Below are 20,264 nucleotides of genomic sequence, written 5' to 3' on the forward strand. Positions count from 1 at the left end.
CATAGATTTTCAATTGGATTGAATTTTCAATCTGGGCTATTCCCAGGCCATTCCAGCAGCGGAATATGATTATCTTGAAACTCAAAAAAAAAAGTGGTGTTATTAGCCATCAGACCTCAAAAACACACTTTTCCCAAAAGGTTTCCACAATTTGGGCCACTATTGTACCTCTCATGGCTCTTATGGGGAAATGGGAGGAGGGATTTATATTTATATCACCTTCAAATTCCAGAACAAAGGCAAGAGAGAAACCTAATACAGCTAGCCCACAATTAGGCCCAATATTTCTGTTGCTGAGCAAGATAGCTGTTAAGTGAGTTCTGCCCCATTTTACAACCTTTCTTGACACAGTTGTTAAAAGAATCACTGCAATTGTTAAGTTAGTCACATGGTTTCTATGGGAAGCATGCTCAGTGCTTGTTTTTCCCCAAGCAACAATTACTGCTGCTTTTACACAGAACCTGGGCAAAATGAAAGCCTGTGAAGCATTCTTTTCATGAATGGAAGAGTTTTTGTAGAGTATATTTTTCTCCCCATTGTTAGTAGCTTGCAACCATTTGGAAACATTTTTTTTTTTAAATGCAGGGAGTCCTCAACTTACGATCATAAATTCAGCAACTGAACAGCAGTAAAAAAGTGACATGACCAGCTCCTCTCTTTTATGACCATCGCAGCATCGCCGTGGTCACGTGATCAAAATTCAAGTGCTTGGCAACCTGCATGTATATATGAGGGTTGCTGTGTTCTGGGGGTCATGTGACGACCATCTGCAACCTCTCCAGGTGGCTTCCCAGAAGCAAAGGATTGTGTGATTCACTCAACAGCTGCAGGACATCACTTAACAACAGCAAAAAAGTTCGTAATATTGGGCATGATTCACTTAACAACTGCCTTGCTTAGCAATGGAAATTCTGATCCCAATTCCAATCATAAGTCACATTTGTAACCCAAGGTTTAATACAGATAGTTCTCAGCTTATAACAGTTCATTTAATGGCCATTCGAAGTTCCCATGGCACTGGAAAAGTGAACTAGGACCAGTTTTCACACTTACGACCGTTACCACATCCCTGTGGTTACGTGATCAAAGTTAAGATGCTTGGCAACTGATTCATATTTATGACGGTTACAGTGCCCCTGGATCATGTGATCCTCTTTTGCGTCCTTCTAACAAGCCAATTTAACGGGGATGGCAAATTCACTTAACAACCATGTTATGAATTTAACACCTGCAGTAATTCACTTAACAATGAGAAAGGTCATAAAATGAGGCAAAACATTAACAACTCTCTTACTTAGCAACAACCCTTTTGAGCTCAATTGTGTTCCTAAATTGAGGATTACCTGTATGTGTAAGGCGGAAAAGAGGCAAAGTAAGCAATCTTTGAATTTTGGAGGGTGGTTTCTATGAATTTCTATCGCTTCTTTTAACTGTAATATGTGCTTGGGCCTGAGTTACTCTGACGACCTACAAACTGACCGATAAAACAAATAAGATGCAAAATTACAATGCTTCCCCACTAACCAATTACAGGAATTGGATATAGCTAGTCTAGTGGAAAGAAGGACCAAGGGAGACATGATAGCAGTTTTCCAGTACTTGAGGAGCTGCCACAAAGAAGAGGGGATCCACCTATTTTCCAAAGCACCAAAAGGCAAGATGAGAAACAATGGATGGAAACTAACCAAGGAGAGAAGCAACCTGGAACTAAGGAGAAATTTTCTAAAGGTGAGAGCAATCAACAAGTGGAACAGTTGTTCAGAAGTTGTGATTGCTCCAACAAGGGTGGTATTTAAGAAGAGATTGGACAACCATTTATCTGACATGGTGTAGACTCTCTTGCTTGAGCAGGGGGTTGGACTAGAAGACCTCCAAGGTCCCTTCCAACTCTCTTATTCTACAAGAAGGATCACTCAGGTCTGGCCACTATCTGACAAGCCATCTAGCCTCCCTTGCAGCTTCAGCCTGAGGTCAATGGGGCGTTATCTCATTCATGACTGATTGTCCACCCTGGTGATTTCTCATGGAGCAATCCAGGACAATGGAGCTTCTGGAGAAACCCAGGGATGCCTTTTCCACATGTCCAGCCCTGGTCTCCTTGCCCTGACTTTTCTCCTGCTTCCCCTTCCCCCCAGACCGGTCTTCTTTCACTGGAAAGAGGAAAAACATCTCCTGAACTTCGGTGTCCTTCAAAACAAGCCCTCACTTCCATCAAAGATTAACAGAGAAGCGGCCGGGAGCGCAGCGGGTCGGAAGGAGCGAGCGATGGAGGAGCCATCGGGGAGGGAAGAAAAGCCCACCCCTCCTTGGGGCGCGGGGGCAGGGGGCAGAGGGGCGCTCCCTGGGCACTTACCGGTCTTTCCTACGCCGCTGCCCCCCAGCACCACCAGCTTGAGGACTTTGTTGGGCGCGCACTCCAGGAGCGGGTATTCCGGGATGGGCACCAGGAGGAAATTCATGGAGTGCTGGGACATAGCCCTCCGATCGGGCGTGCCAGCGGGAGAGACCCAAGGGACGCCCCGGAGGGGCTCGGAGAGGTCCCGGCAAAGGGGACTCGGGGCTTCCCTGCTGCCTGGCCCGGCCGGCAGTTGGGCAAGCGGCAATGTAGGAGGAAGCCAGCCGGGCAGCTCCTTCCAGCCAGCGAGGGAAAGGCTGCATCGCTGCGCTCTCCAGTGAAAGCTGACTCCGACTCTGCTCAGCCAATCAAAGGGGTCGGGCCGGCATTCCAGCGGGTGGGCAGACGGACCGGGCCTCCTGCTCGCTCGCTCGCTCACCCACCGCCCACCCTCCCCTGCCTGGCTCGGCTCGGCAGCTCCCGGCTGGATAGTATGTGAAGGAAGCTGCATCGGTGGAGCTGGGGAGGGGGTGGTTTGCTTGGGGAGGGGGCCGCTGCAGGTGAAAAGCCCCCACCGGCACTTCTGCGAGGGGAAGACCTCACAAGCCCCGAGATGGGCTAAGAAGTCCATGTCCCGGTTCCTCCCTCCCTGCCAGGAATGGGGTAAAGGTGGGGGGGGGGATCCTGGAATAGAAGGTGACCCCCTAACCAACCTATTTTCTCGTCCTTCCAGGGCAGTCTTCCTCACTCTTAGCAACTTTAAGGTGGGTGGACTTCCCAGGATGGATGACTGGGAAATTCTGGGAGTTGAAGTCCAGCTATCTGAATAAGGGTGCGGGGAGGGCCCAGAGGGGTTGGAGGGGGGGCTCTTGGAACAGGAGGCAAGAAACAAGAATAAAAGGGGCTTCAGTAGGCATTGAAGGCACTGAGGAATTTGGTAAGGAAATCTCTCTGAAACCATAACCCAACTGATCACAAGTTGTCTAGTATACAGGTAGTCCTCGACTTACAACAGTTCATTTAGTGACAATTTGAAGTTATAACGGCACTGAAAAAAGTGACTCATGACCATTTTTCACATTTAGACCGTTGCAGCATCGCAGTCACGTGATCAGAATACAGCCGCTTGCTAACTGACTCATATCTATAATGGTTACATGTGATCCCCTATTGCGACCTCCTGGGAAACAAAGTCAAGGGAATTCACTTAACAACCAACAACCATTCACTTAACAGCTGCAATGATTCACTTAACAATTGTGGCAAGAAAAATGGGGCAAAACTCATTTATTGTCTCACTGAGCAATAGAAAATTTGGGCTCAATTAATAAGTTAATCATAGGTTGAGGATTACCTGTGTTATCTCATTTTAAAAGACTAAAAATTGCTATGACGCTCCAAGGTAACACATTCATATTTATTTATTAAATTCCTATGTTGCCCATCTTGTGATTTGAGGCAATCTGGATGGCTTAAAGCTTAAATATCAAGTGCAATGGAGGACGGAATATAAATGAGGGCTCTGAATGGAAAATGATTCTATTGCTGGAATTCTATCAGTCCCATTACTTTCACCTGGCTAAATTTTGTTTGTGAGAATTTTCTGAAAATCTTGCTGGGAAAGGAACCACTTTCAACTTAAGACAGCTGCTAAAAAGCCCAGCTGCATGGGACAAGATGTGTATTGTGAGGAGACAACACAAAGTACTGTGAGTTAAGTACTTGTGCTTGACATCACAATGCAAATGTGAAAGGCTAGAGTTTGCATTGTTGTACGATGACACACTTGTTGTCTCTTTCACACCATTGTGATTTCTACCATCTGCCTATGTGCTTCACCCTCAAGAGCTCTTCAAATAAACGCCACAACAAAAGGGGGCAGTTTGCACTGAGCAGGCTACAATTTCATGTTTGTTGACCAATTTGATCCATTCCTATGTTTGCCTTCTTGCAGTTAACCTCAGTTTTAAAATGATTCCAAACATCAGCCCTGCACAATTAACCTCAGTTTAAAAACAGATAAACAAGAAATAACAGAAAGAAACATCTGAGAGCAAACACGGTCATTGTCAATCCTTATACAACAAAATCATCTACCACATTTGTCCAAGGGAAAGCCAAGGTTTTAAAACCTTAAAGGAAGGGAACAAGGTTTTAATTACCACAATTTCCTAATTAAAATTTAAAGAACAACGCTTCAAATATTGTTTGGAATAATGAATCTGGCGCATACGCACTGAGACAGTTTGCTCTAGTGGTGAAACACCAGGCTACAAGGTAGGAGGCAGTGAGTTCTAGTCCCACTTTAGGTATGAAAGACAGATGGGGAACCTTAAGCCAGCCATTCTCTCTCAGCACAGCCCACCTCACAGGATTGTTGTTGTGTGGAAAATAGAAGACGTTGTATTAGTTATGTTTGTTACCTTGAGTTATTTATAAAGTAATAAAGGTAGGATAAATAAATACAGGTAGTCCTCAACTTACAACAGTTCATTTAGTAACTGTCCAAAGTTACAATGGCACTGAAAAAAGTGTCTTTTGACCATTTTTCACACTTATGGCCATTTCAGCATCCATGTGATCACATGATCAAAATTCAGAGCCTTGGCAACTGACTCACACTTATGATGGTTGCTGTGTTCCAGGGTCATGTGATCCCCTTTTGCGACCTTCTGACAAGCAAAGTCAATGGGGAAGTCAGATTCACTTAACAACAGTGTCACTAACTGCAGTGATTCACTTAACAACTGTGACAAGATTGTAGTACTGTAGTGATTCACTTAACAACTGTGGTAAAATGAGACAAAACTCACTTAACAAATGTTTCATTTATCAAAGGAATTTTTGGGCTCAATTGCGATCATAAGTCTACCTGCAAACCTAATATATAAATCTACCTATGAAGAGATGCTAGTTTACAATGGCAAAATTGTACAATTGTGTTTTTCCCTCCCACTAATTGGCCTTGTTTTCCACCTCTCAGGCTGGGGGGTGAAATTATACGCCCCTCAGACAGGGTTCGCAATTTGGGAGTCCTCCTGGATCCACAGCTGACTTTAGAACACCATTTGTCGGCTGTGACTAGGGGGACATTTGCCCAGCCAACCAATGGCTGTTCCGGCAGGCCTGGGGCTGATGAGTTCCCAGCCCCACTCGAATTGTTGTGACTGTTGTGAGTTTTTTTTTAAACTGTTCTTTTTAATTTGTTTCTCATTTTGTTTGTTCTTGTATTGTTCCCTTCCCCTTGGTTTGTTAGCCGCCCTGAGTCCCTTTGGGAATAGGGCGGCATACAAGTTTAATAAACCCTAAACCCTAAACCCCCAAAAAAGAATCACATTAGAAAGGACTCTATCTGGTGGCTCTTTTTCCAAGGAGCACAGCCGAGAGCTTCCTAGGAAAGATGGGACTTGGGGGAAGATTTGAAGTGGGGATTTTCCTGCAGGTGTCTGAAGAGGAATGGCCTCAGGGATAGCAAAGAAGCAAAAATCAGCTTCCAAGTGAGCAGGTGGCCTAAGCAGATAAGACAGAACACACACCAATCTTTCCCCTTCACAAGAGATTGTTGACACAATCTGAAGAAAGAGTTTGAAAGAGGTCAGGGAGATAAGACTTGCTGGACATTTCCTTTCAAGAGATGGTTTCTCCAGAGGCAGGAGAGAGTTCAGGGACCCTTATCTTCCTTGCTTATATGTTGCAAGATGCTCTGGAGGAGACTTTCTAGATTTATCTCACCTCTCCCTTTGACAGACAGATGCTAATCTCTCACAAATATTCCCAGAGAGAAATAGGTCTGGCAACCATCCCTAGAGACTTCTTAATTTAAATCAGCGTTTCTCAATCTTGGGAACTTTTAAGCCGTGTGGACTTCAAGTCCCAAAATTACTCCGCAATGGCTATGATGGCCGTGGAATTCTCGGAGTTGAAGTCCACACATCTGAAAGTCTTGATGGATACACATTAAGTTTGTTCAATCAATCATGTGGCTCATATCTAATTCTATACCATAAGCCATTATGCAAACTTTGAGAGCAACTTTTCCAACTCACACATTTGATTAAATAGCTTTGAGGGAGATGGGCGGTATAGAAACATGAAATATAAACAAACAAACAAATTAATATGCAGCTCACTTCAAGAGAGAGATTTTAAATTGGGAGGAGGCAGAAAGAGAGAGAATGGGAAGCTGGGTTATGTGTGAGGCTGATACGTGGTATTTTTTTACTCTAGCAACTTTTAAGATGGGTGAACTTCAATTCCCAGAATTCTCTTACTAGCATGCTTGAGAAACCCAAACAAAGGAAATCAAGCTGGGTCATGAAATGGAGAGAGGGGTTATGAAATGGACTGGAATGAATTATCCTGAGACTTCATGAGAAAATGGATAATGGTGAGGAGGAGGGGAAAGGAAATAGCAATATAATTTAGACATATACCACTTCACAGTGGTTGACAGTCCCCTGTAAGCGGTTTATAAAGTCGGCATATTGCCCCCAACAATCTGGCTCCTCATTTTACCCACCTCAGAAGGACGGAAGGCTGAGTCAACCTTGAGCAGGGGAGAATCTTAAGCCTGCAGTACTGCATTCTAACCTCTGCGCCACCACTACCGCCATAATCTTTGCGGATACCAAAGGACATAACAAAATAGAAAAGCAGAATTGTTGGAAGGGATCTTGGAGGCCTTCTAGTCCAGGTACTACAGTACTCAGGTACTAGTGATACTGCAAACTCTATTTAAATATAGGAAGGAGGAAGATCATTCAAGTCTACCATATTACCTGAGGAATTCTGGGAAATGAAGTCCACAAATCCTAAAAGTTGCCAAGGTTGGACACCCTAAACTAGAGCCTTCAGCAGCTCCAGGGCTGAATGTTACTTTGAAGTGCTCAGCACCCAGTGCTCCTGAGCACCAGTGGCAGCTGGAACTCTTCCCTAGAGGGGTTCACTGGCCCAGATAAAAGCTGCTCCAAGGTTCATCCTTCCCAGGTTTCTGGAGCACCTTGGCTCAACCCTGGCAATTTTAATGATATTGAAATATATGCCGTAGCATCCTGGCCAGGGAATTCTGGGCTTTGCAGTCCATCCGTCTGAAAGCCTGCTGGCCAGGAAATTATGGAAACCAAAGTCTGTACATCTGGAAGTTGCCAAGGTTGAAAACACCCCATTGCCCATTACAGGATGTTGGTTTGCTGGAACCTATAGAATGCAGGTAACCCAAAATTTATAACCTTCCGTTTGGTGACTTCGGATTTTCAACAGCACAGAAAAAAAGTGGCTTATGACCGTTTTTCTGAGTTAGGACCGTTACAGCATCCCCATGGTCACGTGATCGAAATCCAGATGCTTGGCAACTGTCTCATATTTGTGACAGTCGCAGTGTTTCAAAGCTCACACAATCCCCTTTTGGGAACCTCCGACAAGCAGAGTCTGGGAAGACCAGAATCACTTTTTACAACCCAGTTCCCGGAACTAACTTAACAGCAGTGATCCATTTAACAACTGTGACAAGAATGGTCGTAAAATGGGGCAAAATTTACTGAACAATGGACTTGTTTTATTTGCTAACGGAAATTTTGGACACTTTGTGGTCGCAAGTCGAGGACTACCTGTTGTTCCTGTATGGGCGAGACGGGAATTTTCCAAAACCCGGCTGGGCGGGAGAGGCGTCCGCAGCCTCCGAGGATTCCCCCCCAGACCTTTTGAAAACTCCACCCGCCCAAGCACCGAAGCCTCGCCCCGCGTTCCCGCCCACTTTCGCGGGAGGTCACAAAGGGGCGGAGTTTCGTGGCGTTCGAAAGGGGCGGCGGCGGAACGGAGGGTGGGCGGAACTTTCTTCCCGAGGCTGCGCGGGTAGGACGGAGCCGAGAGCGAGAGACGCGTCCCCGCCGCCTCCGCCTCCTCCTCTACCCGGAGCGCTTTCTCGGTGACGCCACCTGCGGCGGCCGCGGCTCCGGCGGCGGCGCTCCCTCGGGCGGCGGGCGGCGGGCGAACATGGCGGCGACGGCGGGTTGCGGGTCGCCGCGTGAATGGCAACACTGATGACCATCCGGAGACTTGCCTCCATCTGTATCATGGTGAGGAAATGAGGAGGGGCCCGGCAGGAAACCTCTTCCCTGGGGCGGTCCCGGGGGCAGCTCTCTGAACACGTGCAGAGTGTTTTCTCCCGCGGGAGAGGCGGAGGGAGGTGGGAGGCTCGAAGGGTGTCTTCTCTCCTCTGAGCGCCTGTTTGGATTCATGGATTCAATGCACGTCGCCCCCCCCCCCCCCCGCTGCTGACTCTGGGATCCCAAAGACAAAGCCTGCTCCGTCCACGCAGCTCAGGGGGAGCTCGGGCTGCTCCCTCCATTCGGACTTTTCTGGATCCCAGATTTCCCTTTCCTGCTCCTTTTTTTCAGCTAACGACCCCAGTTTGGAGCCCCCTCTGGACCATCTTCTCCCCCTTGGCTAAGAGGGGCACCCTTTATCGCTTTTTCTGATAAGTTTGTTTATGACGGGGCTCTTTAGACCGCATCCTCCGTTGTTTTTCTGTTTGCTGTAGCGAGAGATGTCGGTAACAGTTCTATTTCAATGGGCCTGGCCTTATCGGTGATTTGATTATGACATAATTACATGCAGTTACAACAGTAAAGAAAAGCTGCCATAGCAGAATAAGGGGAGAGGGCGTCGTAAGTTTGCACACAATGCCAAAAGGGTTCTCCCTCCATTCCTTGATAAGGTTTTATTTGATTTTTATTCTGCTTCTTTACTTTATAAGTAATGCAAGGCAGCAATCACTCCTAATACACTTCCTACTCCTCCTATTTTATCCACAACAACCCTGGGTTAGGCTGAGAGCAAGAGCATGACTTGTCTTTTTCCTCAGCTTTCTTGTTCCTCTTTGGTCCCTTCTGCTTCATTACTTTTAGTTATTTTTCTCCTCAGTATGTTTGCCACAGAAAACATATCCTGGAGTAGAAATGGCTTGAAATGTGTGAATGCACCGTGAGGTGCGCAGATGAGTCATGTATGTGCTCTGTGGACTTGAGCTACAACATGTAGCCTGTTGGGAGACGGGTGACATGGTAGATTCCGTAAGTTTAGTTAATTAAAGTGAGTAGGATCATATTGTTCCCACATTTTTAATGTAATTATATGTCACATAATCTGTATAGAAGTGGAACGAGTTGGTGAAATGAGAAGCAATACAGGTAGTCCTTGACTTACGACAACAATTGAACCCAAAACAAGACATTTGTTAAGTGAGTTATGCTCCGTTTTCCGACTTTTCTTGCCACAGTTGTTAAGTGAATCATTGCAGTTGATAAGTTTGTATAACACGGTTGTTAAGTGAATCTGGCTTCCCCATTGACATTGCTTGTCAGGAGGTTGCAATGCTCACATGACCTTGGGACAGAGCAACCATCAAAAGTATGAACCAGTTGCCAAAGATCTGAGTTTTGATCGCATGATCATGGGGATGCTACAAAGGTCATAAATGTGAAAAATGGTCATAAGTCACTTTTTCGGTGCTGTTATAACTTTGGACAGCCATTAAATGAACTATTGTATGTTGAGGGCTACCTGTATTTAACAATATGGAGAGATTAAAATGTCTAGAAATAGTAATATATTAAATGTATATGCCACCTAACTTTCAGTAACTCTGGGCAGTTGATTATATGTTGAAATCTTATTTTGTCCCCCCCTTTGACTCCAATTCATTTTTATTGAGTCAGAAAGTTGAGTTAGATGCTCTTATATAGTGGTGTATACTTAAAGTAGCACAAAGATGTGTTGCAGTGTAGGTCCTTTCTAGCCAGCAAGCATGAGATTTTTCCCTCTGGGTTCCTGAGAGAGAAAATAATTGATTGTCAAGACCAGAAAGGAAAGCAGTCTTCTGCAAATGAGGAGGTCCTTCCCCCCTGCAGCTCTTGCAAGCAATTCCTTCTCTCCTGAAGCAATTTGTGCTGCAGGATTGATGCTTGTACAGCATTTCATTCCAGCAAAGATCATCTGGAATTCTCATTGCTTTGTATTGGGGAAGATCTCTTGACATTTTATATATTTCATCTTTTAGCTTCCTTCCTTCATGAAAGTCAAGTGTCATGGGATAGTTTTGGCTTGAATGAAGGAATGCAGTTGAAACTTCATCTAGATGAGAACCGTGCATTATAGGTGAGAATAATCTGTTAATCTGATTGGAAATGCACAACTGAGTGATTTGCGTTCTCCTTGAATGCCTCTGTTGTTGATCTGCATCTCCCAGCACTACAGCTGCTGGAAGCCGTGTTCAAAAATACCTGGAGGGAATGTGTTGCATAACCATGCCTTTAAGACTGAGGGATGGTGTTGAGATGTTGTCATGGATGTGGCATTTTGTTAAACCGCAATTGTGTCAGTGGTTGGGTGTATCATTTAACACTGTTGGCTTGTTTACCAACTGTGATCTAAAGAAAACTGATTTTGCCTCCATTAAACAGGATCTGATTACCCTACATGCTTTATTGAGGCTGATGTTGCTGATGGCTTGGAAACATTCAGTTCAGTTTTGAACTGAAAAAGCTTCTTGGATGAGAAGCGAAACATCTTCAAGGCCAAACAAAGAAAATTCAATTGGCTTTTGAAAATTCACCTTTGGGATCAGTTTGTAAGTTTCTACTGTCTGGCCCATCAGAGCCCATGGAGCCTTCTCCCCAATATCCCCAAATCTTTTGAATTCTCTCCCCCAGAACAAAGTTTCTATTTTTTTCTTTCCTAACTTCTTTCTTTTAGCTTGTAGTTGGCTAGTTACACTATATCAGTTTTTCCCAGCCTTAAACCTGGACGTCCACCCTCAAAATACCTGAGCAAGCAATGTTGTGATGGCATTCTGGGCATTGAAGTCCACCTACCTTTAAATGGCCTCAGTTGAGAAACATTGTGCTATATTAAACATTCAAATAAGATCTTTGTTGCAGTTGTCTTTCTTCTGCTGCTGATCACTTAGATCATGGGTGTCAAACTCGCCGTGTCATGTGCCATTTCGTGATGTTTTTCCTTTCATGGAGCTGGGGTGGGCGTGGCCTGCATGTGATGCATCTGGTCCACTTTGGCACCCCTGACTTAGGTGTTTAATTTTGTGGTTTGGTTTTTATTTTTAAAGAATGGTTTGTTTTTAAGAGGTTTTGCTCTGAAAGATGAGTTAAAAATGGCAACATAAGAATAACAATGATAAATATCCAAGTGTTTCCCATCCTACCTTCTCCCTGGATGCTTAACATCAATGGGACATTTGGCTCATATATTTGGAATCCATATCCTGTCTATTTCTTTTCCCACAGATAAATTCTCAAGACAAAAGCTGCATTTCTCTTTAAAACTCTTTCTGAGATAGATAAATGAATCCAGTCCAATCAGTTTATCTTCTTTCTGTCTCCCTGAATCTCATGGAGCTTCCCTCCACCCCTTGTCCAAGAAGGCCACCTGCATTATGTTCATCCCCAGAGATTGTTCTAGTTTCTCGTACCAAACCACACCTCGCTCTGCAGAGGTACATGGTGTTGATGGCCATTTAGCCATTAAAAGAGTCTTGGGGAGAGTGTCTCAATCTTGGCAATTTTAAGATAGATGGACTTGGCTGTCTGGGGAATTCTGGGAGTCGAAGTCCATGTATCTTAAAGTTGCCGAGGTTGAGAAATACTATTCTTGGATAAAAACATTCTCAATGGAGAAAAAGGCCCTTGACCTTTCCACAGCAACCTCTTTCTCCATCAGTAGCTTTCGGCTTCTGTTGCATTTATTCGTCTCATTATGTTTGTTTCTAATGCATTAATGTGAATAAGCACAGCAGTTTTGGTCCATTGGGCAATATAAATAGTCCATAAGTGGACAAAATCTACATGGAGGCCACCAAAATGACATTGAAGCATGTGCCTCTTCTCAGTCCCCCAGAACCTTCTGTCAGTCCTGGTGTTACTTAGAAGGCAGGAGGGAAGAGGATGAGGCAGAAGAAAGAAAAAGCTGTGCACAGGTAGTCCTCAAATTATGACCAGTCATTTAGCAACTATTTGAGTTTATAATTGACCTACCTGGGGAGTACAGGTAGTCCTTGACTTACAACAGTTCGTTTAGTGATTGTTCAAAGTTACAACAGTACTGAAAAATGTAACTTACGACCGTTTTTCACACTTACGATCTTTGTAGCGCCCTCCATGATGAAGTGATCCAAATGGTTCCAACTTACGATCGCTGCTATGCCCCAAGATCATGTGATCCACTTTTGTGACCTTCTGACAAGCAAAATCCACAGGGAAGCCAGATTCACTTAACAACTAGGTTACTAACTTATGTTATGAACTGCTTAAAGCGCGTGATATTTTCTATCAGTTCAATCTAGGATAAGGAAAAGAAAATTATACTGATGAAATATTGAAGCAACGGGATTACCTACTTCTTATTTATTTCCAGCCTTTATTATTTTTACAAGTAACTCAAGATGGCAAACATATCCAACAAATCTTCCTCCTATTTTCCTCACAACAACAACTCTGTGAGGTGGACTGGGCTAAGAGAGAGAGGGGGGGGGGACTGGCCCAAAGTCACCCAGCTGGTTTTCATGGCTAAGGCAAGACTTGAACTCACGGTTTCCTGTTTTCTAATCTCATACTATAACCACTAGACCAAACAGGCTCTCTGTGTTCCTGCCTCCCCCTTCACCATTGAGGCTGTTTTCCCTATTTACCCCTTCCTTCTAAATCCTGGCTTCCATTTGTACATCTTCATTTTTATTATATTTTATTTATCAAATTTATTTGCTGCCCATCTCATGGTTCAGGTGACTCGGGATTTTATGAGTCCAGTCTACATCATTTCAAGCATTTTAGTGGCTATTTGCTGCTAAGCTTTGTGAAATTTCCCTTTGTGGAGCCACTTTTAAAGGCAGAGCTAATACTTTTGATAGTTTCTTGTCTGCATTACATTGCAAGGCTAACAAGCTTTGGGATTATATATTTGGAGATCCTGGATGCTGCTTTATGAAATAGTTGCTTTAACACACTTTAACTAAAATAACTCTTGCAGATGTTGTATAACTGTAGTGGGTTGCTTTTGGCACACTTTTAATCTATAGCATGAAGGGCCTAGGGCAGTGATGGGCAACCTTTTTGGCGTGGTGTGTCAAAAATCGGCAAAAAATCGAGCATAACTCGCGTTGTGTGTCACTTCGACAAAAGCATAATTTTGTGCAATTTATAGTTTAAACTACAAAAATGTATAATTGCAATATATAATTGTATTTAATAAACCAAAAACAAATTATTTAACATACCTGCTTAGTAACTTCTTTGTTCATCAGTCGATTTCGTATGTTGCCCTTGATATTATTGAACTTGTTTGGGGTGCCGTGAACTAGGGCTGGGAATCGGCTGCTTCCAGCTCCACGTCCTCATCAACATGCCGCTCCAGCCCGCCCCTGCTATGAATATTCCTAGTGACGCAAGGGCAAAGAATATGAATATTCATAGCGGGGGCGGGCCGGAGCGGCATGTTGATGAGGATGTGGAGCTGGAAGCAGCAGACTCCACAGCCCTGCCGTGAACTGAGATAAGTGTGGTGCGGTGGTCGTAACCGAAAGTCCCAGGAGTAGACTCTCTGTGCCGGCCTGACTGGAGAGAGGCGCGCACTGTTCCTGCGCTCCTCTCCTGCGGGTCCTCCCTCGCTGCGCTGATGATGTGTGTGCGCATGGCACGCACGCCTTACCAGCAGCCCCTGCGCTCAGAAAGGGGCGGCGGCGATACAGTAAGTGAGTGTGGGTGGGGGAGATCACACGTCCCGCCCCCCCCCCCCCCCCGTTCCTCCAGCACAGATTCTTTCATCCTCGGCGGCCGTGCAGGAGCCGAGGATGAATCGCATGAAATCCTGTGCGTGTCACCCCAAATGGCTACGCGTGTCAGCACTGACACGCGTGTCATAGGTTCGCCATCACTGGCCTAGGGTGACTTTTCTGTTAGCTTCTCTCCATGATCTACTCCAAGAGGGACAATTAATCTTAGAGTTAGTCTTTTGATAACATGGCCAGGAAGGGATTGACTAGTAGATTTGGAATTCAGGCATGTTTCTGAACTGTTACTGATCTTTGCTTGCCAATATGCCGGAGATTTCTTTCTAAGGAATAGCTGAAGAGTAGTCTACACCGGAGAGTAGCAAGTTCATGACTCATCCAGAGACACAACAGACCACCTCCACTCTGCATGGCTGCATTGGTGTTACAGGCATCTAGAGAAATATTTGCCAGCCTTAGCCATTTTAAGATGTGTGGACTTCAAATCCAGAATACCTCAGCCAGCATTGCTGGCTGGGGTATTCTGTGATTTGAAGTCCACAGAGAGCAGGAGGAGAAAGCTGTGCTGGATATGTCCGCCATCTTCAGTTATTTGCAAAAATAATAAAGGTGGGATTAAATATATAAATAAAACACTGATCTAGAGTAAAATTTCATTCTCAATTATTTTACAATTTATATTATATATTTCCATATGTTTTTCAAATTACAGGGTTTGGGCAAAGATTGCAGTAGCAATCTTTCCAGTGAAAGGTGTCAATCTACTTTGCTTTAATTTGTGATTTCGTTGGTTTTGGCTTGTGAGAATGGCAGAGTGTTGTAGTTGGATTAAAACAGTTATTAAATAGTCCACTCATTCTTCTTTTCAAGCTGGTAGATGACTTATTCCAGAACTTTGACCTTTTTCATATTCATTTGCCAAAATCACATCCAGTTGCAGCTGAACATTTCTTAGAATTGTTATTTTTATCTGAAGGGAATAATTCTGTGTTTGAGATTTTGGTGCATAAAAAAGAGGACACAAATGCCATGGCTGACACTCCCACAGAGCTCCATAAGCTACTTCAAAATTGACAGAAGGAGAAAAGAAGTAAATAAAATTCAAATCTTAACCCAAGCGTTTCTCATTTTAATCCAGTCTATTCCCCCTCATCATCTTATGTGCAAGGCCACCGGAGTCACAGGCTCTGCCCAGGCATCTGCCCAAATAATATTTTGTACTTAGGATTGACAGGATTTTAGGAAAATTCTGGCGTGATGGTGGAATGCAAAATATAGCACTTCCACACTTTATTTGCTTGTAAAATGCACTATGCATTTTATACGTGACATGCAAAAAAAAAATTCTGTTCTTTAGCTTTTGTGTTTTCCAGCTTTGTGTTTCTTTATATCAGAGAGCAGCCTTTGGATAGTGTGGTGGTTCCACTACTTTTATACTCAAGCAGTATCTCAACCTTGGCAAATTTAAGAGGTGTAGATTTCAACTCTTAGAATTCCCTGGGGAATTCTGGGAGTTGAAGTCCATATGTCTTAAAGTTTCCCTGGTTGAGAAATGCTGCACTAGGGTCTCTAGTGACATAGTGGAGGAGTGATTTGTATATCCGGAAGTCGTGTTCAGGTAAGCATTTGGGATTTCAATACTCACTTCAGTTAAATTGGGGCTAGTCCATCATTTTTCAAGCTTGGAAGTCTTCATGTAAGAATATTGTTTGCATCTGTCATAAAGTAAGCAGCACATCGTCAACTGTCAAGTTCTGTGTGTAACCCTTTGATTATATCCTGAGTGGTGGTCTGTGGTAGTCTGTGGTAGTCTGTTAGTTTATGTTGTCCTCCCACCTCATAATTACATGCTTCAGTGATTTTGTTACTCTATTTGTGGCAAAACCGTACTTAGTGCTTGTAGGGAAAATTGACAGGCGTCTCTAGCAAGCAAATGAGTGGATTTGGGTGACAATCAGTTAATAGGGATGAATCAAGTGTGAGGTGTTCCTCATTGAAATGATGCATCAGCATCCCTTCATGGGCACCATCTTTATCTAATATTTTTCATTATTTCATAGTTTTCTAAGTTTGACACTTGTTGCTTTAATATAGGTAGTCCTCGATTTACAAAAGCTTGTTTAGTGACTGTTTAAAGTTACAAAGGCCCCGAAAAATGTGACTTACTACTATTTTTCCCATAGGACTGTTGCATCCCCATGCTCACGTGGTCAAAATTCAGATGCTTGACAACTCATATTTATGACGGTTGCAGAGCTCCAGGTCATTCCGTCTCCTTTTGCAAGCAAAGTCCAGATTCACTTAACAACCATGTTAATAGTTTAACAACTACAGCGATTCATTTAACAGCTGTGGCAACAAAAGTCATAAATTGGAGCAAAACTCACTTAGCTGTCTTGCTTAGCAACAGAAACATTGGAGTCAATTATGGTTGTAAGTCAAAGACTACCTGAATTAAGAGAGATATTTGTAATGCACGCATTCTGGTATCAAATTATTAATTGAACTGATTGGAAGCTAAGTTGTGGCAGAATTTTTTTATTTTTCTGACTTTAGGTGAAACTGGTGTGGGCAGGTTGATAAGAGGTGGCTTCTGAGCCTTCCCACCTGTGTGTGTCCATCCCTATGGCAGAAGGAGATGGGGAGGTTTGCATTTTTTCTGGGCAGCTTCTGCCCAGAGAAAGTCATTATGACCAGGCCAGGGTTAGAAGCAATGCTTTTAAAAGGGAAGCTTTTTGCATTGCTGTTAAACTCACCCTGCCTTCCCAAGCATGACAAACCACACTGCGGTGGGTAAGCTTGGCCAAGGCATTAGTCAGCGTCTCATCTCATTGCAAATGCAGCTGGAGATAGCAAAGGTTTATCTGGTCAGATGCAGGCAAAGAGCTGCGAGGAATAATGTTTCGTGTAAAACAGCCGTCCCCAACCCTTTTGGTACCAGGGACCAGTTTTGTGCAAGACCATTGTTACACAGACCAGGGGGGCGGAGGTTTCGGTTTCACTCACCTGCCCGCCGCTCACTTCCAGCTGTGCTGTCTGGTTCCTAATACACCACAGACCAACATCAGCCATTGACATGGGCTCCTCAGATATAAAGCCCGGGTGTCCAACCCGTTTGGCTTGCCTGGGCCTCATTCAGTGAAGAATCTTCAGCTGCATATAAAATAATATAGATATTATACATATAAACATCACTAAAAACGTTATATAACATTAAAATTTACGTTCTTCTAGGGCTGCAGTACAGCTAGTCCTCAACTTATGACCACAATTGAGTCCAACATTTCTTTTTTTTTAATAAATGTTTTTTTTAATTTTAATTAAAACAAGTACAGCATCTTTCTTTACATCTGTAGAAAATGTATCAATCGATTACAGATCCTCCACAATCAACAAACATAATTCATATTACCTCAAGCATTATTATATATCCATTTTCATTTAACTGTAATTATTATTTAAAAATATTAATACAAGTAATAATCTTGAACAATACCTGCCCACACCAGTGGGAAAAAAACAAAAAAGAAAAAGAAAAGGCAAAAAAAAAAGACAAAAACTACAAAGGACAAGGCAGGGAAGGAAAACAAAACACAGGTATCTATTATAAAAAAAAAAGAAGTATATCAGCTGGTTACAACATGCTTTGGTGCTTCTCTTCCGTTAACGCATATTAATTCAAATATCTTGACTCAAATGTTTACCATATTAACATCATTATACCTTCAGTTTTAATTACCTATAGTTATTTAAACATCCTTCATCCTTAACTATGCCAAAGAATTAATCCATAACACATGCTGACCTTTCATTTACTTGCTTGTAAAATCCTCTATTAGCATCAAATCCTCATATCCTATTTAGCTGAACATCCATAATATTTAATTATATCATATATCATAATATTTTCCCAGTATTGATTAACATTTGATTGTATGTATTTTATTTAGTTTTTATAATAGTAATAATTGTTGTAGTTAATACTCTTTATGTATAATTCAAAAATGTGTTCTCATATCCAATTGTTATATATCATATCAACTCCACATTATATACATTACTATCAATATCAGTTATTATTCAGCTATATCTGTTACAAAGAGAGCAATTAGGTTTAGCTAGATTTCAATTGTATTCTTCAGTCTATTAGCCAATTCCATATTATATACATTACCATCAATGTCAATTATTATTCAGCTATATCTATTACAAATTAAAGTAATCAGATTTAGCTAATTTTAAGTTGTATTCTCCCATCTGTCAGCCTGTGTCCCTCCAACACCGAGATTTTCTCAGTCCAATAGCCATTCGTTGGATAAATTTACCAAATGTTTTTATAAGCAAATCCAGACAAAGATATCTTCGCACCTTTTGACTCTGAATGTCAGTGATGAAATAATAATGTTGTCCCGGGCTTGTAAAATTTTTCAAATTGACTTTAATTCTCAATTGAGTCCAACATTTCTGTTGCTGAGTGAGTCAGTTGTTAAGTGAGTTTTGTCCCATTTTACGACCTTTATTGCCACAGTTGTTAAGTGAATCACTGCAGTTATTAAGTTAGTAATGGTTAATGTGAATCTGATTTCCCCACTGATTGCTTGTCAAAAAGTTGCGAAAGGGGATTACTGCAACCGTCATAAAATATGAGTCAGCTGCCAAGCACCTGAATTTTGATCACATCACCATGGGGATGCTGCAACCATCATAAATGTGAAAAATGGTCATAGGTCACTTGTTTCAATGCTGCTGTAACTTTGAATGGTGACTAAATGAACTGTTATAAGTGGAGAACTGTCTGTATTAGCTGTCCAGGGCCGCATGGACACATGTGATATAAGGTGTTCAATTCTGCACTGTTTCTGCGATCTTTGCTCTGTTTGCCTTCAGCATAGCAACAGCACTTATATGGTGCTGCTTCACAGTGCACTTTACAGCCCGCTCTGAGTGATTTACAGAGTCAGCCTCTTGTCCCAAACATCTGGCTCCTCATTTTTCCTACCCGGGAAGGATGGAAGGCGGAGTCAACCTTGAGCTGGTCAGGATCGAACTCCTAGCAGTGAGCAGTGAGTTAGACCTGCAATCCTGCATTCTAACCACGCGCCATCCATAACTTATTTCCTATGATCAAACACGAAAGTGCTTAGGGGCAATCTGATTTTAGGCAGCCTTTGACAAGCTGGCTGACTTTACCATGTAGTCCTCAACTTGTGATCACAATTGGAACCAGAACTTCCATTGCTAAACAAGGTGATTGTTAAGTGAGGCATGCCTGATTTTGCAACCTTTTTTTCACCACAGTTGATAAGTGAATCACTGCAGCTGTTAAATGGATCATGCAATTAAACAAAATCTGCTTCCCCCATTGTTTTTTGGAAGGCAGCCAGGTCACAAGTGGCATCCATGAAGCTCTAGGATGCTGCAGTTGTTATACATAGATGCCAGTTGCCAAGAGCCCAAATTTGGATCACCTGGCCATGGAGATGCTGCAGCCCTCAAAAGTGTGAGGACCAGTCACTTTCTTCATTGCCTTTGTCACTTCGAACGGTTGCTTAAAGGCATATTGTAAGTCAGTGACTACTTGTGGTTACTTTAAATCAGCTCCCCACTTTAGCAATCCTCTGATGATCTCTTCTACCTTTTGATTCTTTTCTAAGATTTTCTCCATAGTGAGGGGGGAGGAGTATCCAGAATGGGTTGACCTTGTCCTCTCATGATTGGATTGAGTCAGATAAGCTCTTTGGGCAACGCCCCCTGGCCACCAAGAAGACCCCAGTTATTGACTCAATCCACTCACTGGAAGGTGCACCATTCTGGATCTCCAGTATTCTACAAAGGATTAAAAGAAAATAAGCTTGGACCCGTCGAATCTTGCTTCCCTCCTCCGCGCACAGCCTCCTTCTGCAGGAACGGGACTGCCACAAGCCCCCCTGGGGCGGCATGCTGCCCTGGCCACTGAGTGAAACCAAAGTCACTCAGTGAGGACCTTGGCTGGGCAAGCAGGGGAAGAGGGCACAAGCCTCCTGGAGGCAAGCCCTGCCGCTGAGGATTATAAGACGCTGGAGCGCTCCGTCGCTCCCCCCCCCAGGGGTTGAGCGATAAACCGCGGCGTTTGGAAGCCCGCGCTGCCTCCAC

General features: G+C 43.3%; 2 protein-coding genes across 2 annotated transcripts in view; one reads left to right on the forward strand and one right to left on the reverse strand.

The window, feature by feature from the left end:
- Positions 1 to 2,629, reverse strand: part of LOC106544396 (ras-like protein family member 11A-like) — a 32,594-nt gene extending 29,965 nt beyond the window's left edge. Inside the window, exon 1 of the mRNA XM_087727825.1 lies at positions 2,354 to 2,629. Coding sequence (XP_087583951.1) covers positions 2,354 to 2,474 — 121 coding nt within the window. The 5' untranslated portion in view covers positions 2,475 to 2,629. The remainder of the gene's footprint in view (positions 1 to 2,353) is intronic.
- Positions 2,630 to 8,268: 5,639 nt separating this feature from the next.
- LOC106551053 (ubiquitin carboxyl-terminal hydrolase 12) overlaps positions 8,269 to 20,264 on the forward strand; it is a 53,682-nt gene continuing 41,686 nt past the window's right edge. Inside the window, exon 1 of the mRNA XM_014069060.2 lies at positions 8,269 to 8,409. Coding sequence (XP_013924535.1) covers positions 8,362 to 8,409 — 48 coding nt within the window. The 5' untranslated portion in view covers positions 8,269 to 8,361. The remainder of the gene's footprint in view (positions 8,410 to 20,264) is intronic.

The sequence above is a fragment of the Thamnophis sirtalis genome, unplaced genomic scaffold, assembly GCF_051295495.1.
Source record: "Thamnophis sirtalis isolate CommonGarterSnake01/CBP01778 unplaced genomic scaffold, rThaSir2_p1.2 scaffold_13, whole genome shotgun sequence".
NCBI classification, from domain to species: domain Eukaryota; kingdom Metazoa; phylum Chordata; class Lepidosauria; order Squamata; family Natricidae; genus Thamnophis; species Thamnophis sirtalis.